Source organism: Heptranchias perlo, chromosome 13, assembly GCF_035084215.1.
Source record: "Heptranchias perlo isolate sHepPer1 chromosome 13, sHepPer1.hap1, whole genome shotgun sequence".
NCBI lineage: Eukaryota > Metazoa > Chordata > Chondrichthyes > Hexanchiformes > Hexanchidae > Heptranchias > Heptranchias perlo.
The window spans coordinates 53,260,362-53,266,840 of NC_090337.1; the positions used below are offsets into that span (position 1 = coordinate 53,260,362).

General features: G+C 41.1%; 1 protein-coding gene across 1 annotated transcript; it reads right to left on the reverse strand.

The window, feature by feature from the left end:
• Window positions 1-4,213: 4,213 nt before the first annotated feature.
• On the reverse strand, window positions 4,214-6,479 carry LOC137331158 (C-C motif chemokine 20-like). Its single transcript, XM_067994761.1, has 3 exons — window positions 6,317-6,479; window positions 5,398-5,518; window positions 4,214-4,491 (listed from the first exon to the last, which is right to left on the reverse strand). Exons 1-3 carry the CDS (start codon window positions 6,384-6,386, stop codon window positions 4,410-4,412), a joined length of 273 nt encoding a protein of 90 aa, XP_067850862.1. The 5' UTR covers window positions 6,387-6,479; the 3' UTR covers window positions 4,214-4,409.

Consider the following 6,479-nt stretch of genomic DNA (forward strand, 5'->3'; position numbering starts at 1 on the left):
TGCGCTCATCAAGATGAAGAACGTTAGTGCTGGAGAATGGAAGTTGTGGCACCCAGTGTCAGCATTAAGCACTCCAAAGCCTGGTATAACACACCCAAAGCTGTACCAATATGCCTGTCTGTCTCTTATGCTCCAGTTCAGAAGAGAGGTCTCTCTCCAGATGCTGACTGGCCTGCTGAGGCCAGAAGGAATGAGTAACATTTTTTACTGCAAGTATTCCCCTAAGCTGGTTAGTTATTTCACCTTTTCTCACCAATGGCAGGATATGATCCCATAATCACCCACCAGTACCTCAATCAAGGGGTCATTTTCTCATGTGAGTCTGGAAAGTGAGGGGCAGCATGCTATTCAACCATGGAGGTCATCACAGCAATGCTGGTTGTTACCCTCATCCAATGTCCATGCATGCACACTTTGTAGCAGGAGGCACTGGACAGAGATCAGGAATGGAAACCCTTGCTGATTTTCCCCTCCCTGGCACATTGAGGCCAATCACAGCACTCGACTGCTGCCCCAGCTGAGATCATTAAAATCAGCTTCGACCAGGGATCAAAATTGAAATGTTCCTGCTCCAAGTGTCTTGAGCAAAGACAATTATAAGACACAATGGCCCAAGACCATGTATATTGTACAAGAAGACAAAATCTGCTTTGAATGTTGATACAAACTATTATTAACCCTTTGACCGCCTGGGCCAACCCATTTTGTATGTTTTCAGTTTGCATACGGTGACACTGAACTAGCCACTATTATTGCAGTACCAATGCTGCTGAAATTGCAGGTGTAGCTTTATTACTGATATATTAACCTCAAATCCTAAAATAAGCATCTAAAATACAGTTTTATTTAAAAAAACATCTTCTTTCCTTGTCCCCTTTCCTCTTTATTTTCTATTTGTCCTACTTCCATTTTGTTAACTTCAGCTTTATTTTTTTTCTACCTAAACTCTCTCCTCTATACATTATTTTTCTAAAAATCTAACTTCAAAACTTTTTTCTGACATCTCCTCGGCTTCTTCCTTTGATTGGCTGAACAAACAGTTTGAATGTTAACTTATTCAGCCAATCAAAAAGCAGAGAGCTCGTGACTGCTGTGGTTATTTGATAGATTGCACCAGATCAGTCCCGGAGCAGGAACACCTGATTTTATTGGAGCAAAATGCTGAAGTTGTGGAGGAAAATTATGTTATTTTCATCTTTCGTGAGCTCATGGATGGTTCACTCACACAACAGGCCCATCTGTGGCTGTAAATGACTAGAAATGATCTCTGTCCATGTGTGTTGATAGTTCTCTTCTCTCCCACTCTCCCTTTTTCTCTCTGAATTTCTCCCTCTCTGCCTGAACACATTCTGTGCCTAAACTTTTCGCTCAGATCTCATTGTTCTCTCTCTGAATCTTTCTCTCTCTCAGCTTCTTTCTATGAATATATCTCTCTCTGAAATTCTTGCTGTCTGAGCTTCTAACTCTCCCAGAACTCCTCTCTCCCGCTCTGACAGCTGCCTTCCAGTACAAAATTTCACAACAAACTTCAATAGAATCAGATTTCTGCCCAAAATAAATCACCCTAATCCTAAACCCAATCCTCAAATAACCCTAATCCCACTCCCTTATTGATGTGCCTCTGACCACCTCTTGCTGATGTCTCACTGACCACCTCTGGCTGATGTCTCACTGACCACCTTTTTTATTCATTCATGGGATGTGGACATCGCTGCCAGCATTTATTGCCCATCCCTAATTGCCCTTGAGAAGGTGGTGGTGAGCCGCCTTCTTGAACTGCTGCAGTCCATGTGGTGAAGGTTCTCCCACAGTGCTGTTAGGAAGGGAGTTCCAGGATTTTGACCCAGCGACGTTGAAGGAACGGCGATATATTTCCAAGTCGGGTGGTGTGTGACTTGGAGGGGAACGTGCAGGTGGTGTTGTTCCCATGTGCCTGCTGCCCTTGTCCTTCTAGGTGGTAGAGGTTGCGGGTTTGGGAGGTGCTGTTGAAGAAGCCTTAGCAAGTTGCTGCAGTGCATCCTGCAGATAGTACACACTGTAGCCATGGTGCACCGGTGGTGAAGGGAGTGAATGTTTAGGGTGGTGGATGGGGTGCTCTTGCTGTTTTCCCACTGACCATCTCTGGATGATGTCTCACTGACCATTACTTCCTGATGTCCCACTGACCAATCTCTCCTTGGCTGATTGTGCTGCTTCTCTCCTCTTCACTGATGGCTGAAACTTGATGCTACTCCAAGGTACTGTTCCACAATTCTGTTTGCCGCTTAATTCTTGCTCCATTAGTTTTGCCTGATTGAATTTGGTGAACCTTGAGTTGTGGAGGATTGATCCACCAAACACATACAGAAAACAAACCCCAATCCCTAAGGCATAATTAGAATCATGGACATTTATAGTACAGAAGGAGGCCTTTCTGCCCATCGTGTCTGTGCTAACTCTTTGCTAGTGCAATCCAAAGCTAATCTCAATGAGCTGCTATCTTGCCATCGCCCTGTATCTTCGTCTGCTTCAAATATTTATCCATTTTTCCTCAAAAGTTGAAATGGGCTCTGCTTCAACTATTCCCTGTGGCAAAGAATTCCAGGCTCCAGTAACTCTTCGTAAAGATATTTCTCCTAACCTCTCTCCTCGTCTCTTAATGACAATTTTAAATTGATAATCCCTCATCACTGACTCCCCAACAAGAGGAAATAGTCTTCCCCATTCACTCTTCACAATTTTACAAACCTCTATCAAATCTTCCAGCTCTCTGCTTCAGTCGAAACGGTCTCAGTTTCTCTTCATAACTATAGTTTCCCATCCGTGGCATATCACCCTGTTGAATTTACGCTGCACGCTCTCTATGGCTTTAATGTCCTTTCTATCATAGGGCATCCCAAACTGCACATGGTACTCCAACTAACCAGTGTTTTGTATACATTTGTCATTAAACCTTGGCTGGTGCACTCTATGTCCCTATTTATAAAACCCAAAATGTTATTGGCCTATTTCATAGCTTTATCTAGCTCCACTCGCAATATCAAGGAATTATGTATTCAAACCCCTAGGTTTCTGTTCCTCCACACCCTTAAGTGCCTTTACATTGACTGCCGACTCACATTCCTTGTTATTCCTCCCAAAATTCATTACTCACACTTCTCCGCATTAAATTCCACCTGCCACCTACCTGCCCATTCCATTAACCTGTCTATGTCCTTCTGAAGACTTCTAGGGGTAGAGTTTCCGCTAGTTTGCGTTGGTTTTATCAGCGCAATCCAGCCAGATCAGCGCAAAAAATGGAGGAATTTCTATTTACACTGGGTGTAATTCGAGTTTCTGAGATCTTTTGCACTGGTTCAAAAACGATTGCGCTGAAGTTGGCCCTGCCCACAAAACTGGCCACACCCCCCGAACAAAATAATGAGGATGGCGAGCTTCCATGATTGCGCCTGTTTCCGGCCATTCGAGGAGGCTCTTCAAATGAAGCTAATTTTCTTAGGCACACAGGCAATAATAGGCCCATTTTAAACGTTTTTACATATTAAAAAATATTTAATTTACGAAGAAGCTAACTAGTGTTCACCAATGAAAGTAATAAATGATTCAATATAGTTTTTTTTAAGTCATTTTCAGTAATTTGAAATCAGGTTACCTTCAGGCGGAGAACTAGACACTCTTATTAAAAATGCTTATTTTTTGTGATAAATGCATTTTCAGTTGTATTAATAAAACTACGCTAGGTAAAAAACAAACGATTATGCTATGTTAAGCTGCCAGATTGTACTGGTTCATGGAAGATTTTATGTTCGTGATTATGCAATTGCATTTTAGCGGAAACTCAAATTGTAACATAGCTGACGCAATTCTTGGATGCAATTTGTGCCCAATTCCCAATTGTGCCCAAAGCAGAAACTCTACGCCTAGGTAAACAGTCTACCTCACTGTTTGCCAAATCTCCTACTTTTGTGTCATCAGTGCATTTCCAATCCCCCCCACCCCGAAAGAGAATAAAAGAGGCCTCAGCAATACCCATTAACCCTTATCCTTTGTTTCCAGTCTGTCAACCAAATTGGTTGCCTGCTGAGTTTGCCTGTATAAAAAATAATCTGTGAAGTGCTTTGAGATGTTTCTCAGAAATATGGTAAGGCATTATAAATGCAAGTCTATCTTTACAAGAAAACAAATTTTAATAAACCTTTTAAATCAACAAGGAGATAAACAGTTTTACAGATAAGTTAAAAAATCGAGTAATATATTTTGAAGAAACAGATGTCCACATTGAAGAAACCTCAAGCCATTAGATTTGGGTTCTAGGATCTTTCAACAAAATGGGGGGGCGTGGGGAGGGGGGCATGAAGCAAGGTACAGCACATGAAATACAAAAAGCCAAATGAACAAACATTTTCAACTTCCACCTTGTTGAATTCTTGTCACTTCAGTTCATTGATCTTCTTTGGTACCCAGGGTGCATTGGGATCAGAGCAGATTGGGCCTTCCTCTTCTGTGTAAAATCTATAAAATTAAAGAAGTTAAAGACAAAGTTGTGCACAATTCTAATTTTTTTAAAGTTGCAAATTTTGGTCAGAAATCTAACACCATCTCATTTCTGTGGATGTGCTATGAAATGTGACGTACTGTTTAGTATTTACTGTGATGAAAAGGAAGTGGTCTGGATGAACATGTTTAAGGTACATGCATAAGTGTTGCTCTACAGTCAGCTCCATTATATGCAACGCAGATGTATGGAAATCCCTATTAACGTCAATGAAAAATAAACCATTTGTATACAGCTCAGACCTTATCTAAGCTAGTCCTTAGACTTGCATTATCACCTATTAAAATATATGTAACCCTTCTTCCGTCTTCATATACCAAACATCCCATTAATTTGCAGTGCCTCATTAATGCTGCATCTCTCACGACATCCAAGTTGCAAACAGTTACACAGACATCAAAATACTTTAATATCACAGCATCTGTTTTATTTCAATAGCTATGAAATAAATATTGGCCATGACACTGGGAAGAACTCACCTGCTCTTCCTCAAATAGTGCCATGGGATCTTTTACAACCCCCTGAGAGGGCAGACAGAGCTTTTGTTTAACATCTCATCTGAAAGACAGCATCTCTGACAGTGCAGCACTCCCCTCATTACTGCACTGAAGTGTCAGCCCTAGACTATGTTTCAAGTTTCTAGAGTGGGACTTGAACTCACAACCTTCTGATTCAGAGGCAAGATATTACCACTGAGCCAAAGCTAACAATAACCATCAATGAATAAATGCTAAGTCTTATCTTATAGCTGGAATAGTTGTGTACCTTTACTCGAATTGTTTGGTCTTGGAACCTCTCTAAAAACGGTTGTGTGAATCAATATGATAAATTCTAATAGAATATCTGATATGATGATTACTTACACAATAGCTTCTATGCATGGAGGCAGTGCGTGCTGCAACTTATAATGTGTAATGTTGTAAGGGATTGGAGTTCTAGACATGTCGATGCAGCACTCTGTGGTAACCTTGCTAGGTTTTAGATCTGAAAAACAAAAATCACTCAGTCACCTGAGAAAATTCATCACTTCAATGCTCTATTTCCAACATGATAGAATTCAACTTTCATTTCACTTAATAACATGGTGTAACCAGACTTGTAGCCTAAGGATCAAATTCCAACTTTTTCTTTTAAACTTAGAATTTGAGAAAACTATAGCAGAAAAATAAAGCAAATATAATCTTTATAACCTCCGCCCAATAAATAGATACGCTCCGCTATTTCCTGTTAAAAAGTAGGGAGATTTCAGATATTTTAACGCATCACAACAATGACAATGACTTGCATTTATATAGTGACAGAGATAATAGGTGACCAGGACTTAGTAAAGCACAGGATGCACGCAGTGGCGTTTTGGTTGAGTTGGAGTGTTGGGTGCAGCTTTGAGAGCCCATGAGGAGATTGCTGGAGAATTGAGCCTGGAGGTGACAAAGGTGTGAATGAGTGGTTTGGTAGGAGCGGGAGTGTTGGGTCTAAAGCAGGCAAATAAACAGATGTAGAAACAGGTAATTTGGCAATAAATAGGATACAAAATCTTGAGCTTTGCTTGAGGTGAAATAGGCTCAAGGTTACGCACTGCTGGCCTAAACCTGAATGAGTAGCTGTGGAAGAAGGTGCAGCTGAGGGCTCGGATGACGAGCTTCTGGCGGGAACTGAATAGGAAGGCTTCAATCTTGCCATTGTTAAGCTGAAAAACATTCTGGCTCAGCTGTGACTTGATGTCAGACACGCACTAACTTGTATTTACTGATTTTAACTAAAACTTTTAATGACTGAACCTACCTGAGTTACTTAACACACTGGCGGCAATGGTAACGAACAGCATCAGAGTGGCGCCGACCTTGAAGGACATGTTGCTGTTGTTTCTGGAGATTATCTAGTTTTCAGTCCTCCGGAGAGAAGAGTCCGTTTCTGAGTATCTGCTGCTTGTACAATTTGCTCTACT

Bases quoted from the DNA above. Each gene is read 5' to 3' on its own strand.
- LOC137331158 (XM_067994761.1), bottom strand. From the start codon at position 6,386: ATGTCCTTCAAGGTCGGCGCCACTCTGATGCTGTTCGTTACCATTGCC. The intron at 5,519-6,316 runs GTAGGTTCAGTC...TTTGTTTTTCAG, and splicing joins CAGTGTGTTAAGTAACTCAG to ATCTAAAACCTAGCAAGGTT. The intron at 4,492-5,397 runs GTAAGTAATCAT...TTAATTTTATAG, and splicing joins CCATGCATAGAAGCTATTGT to ATTTTACACAGAAGAGGAAG.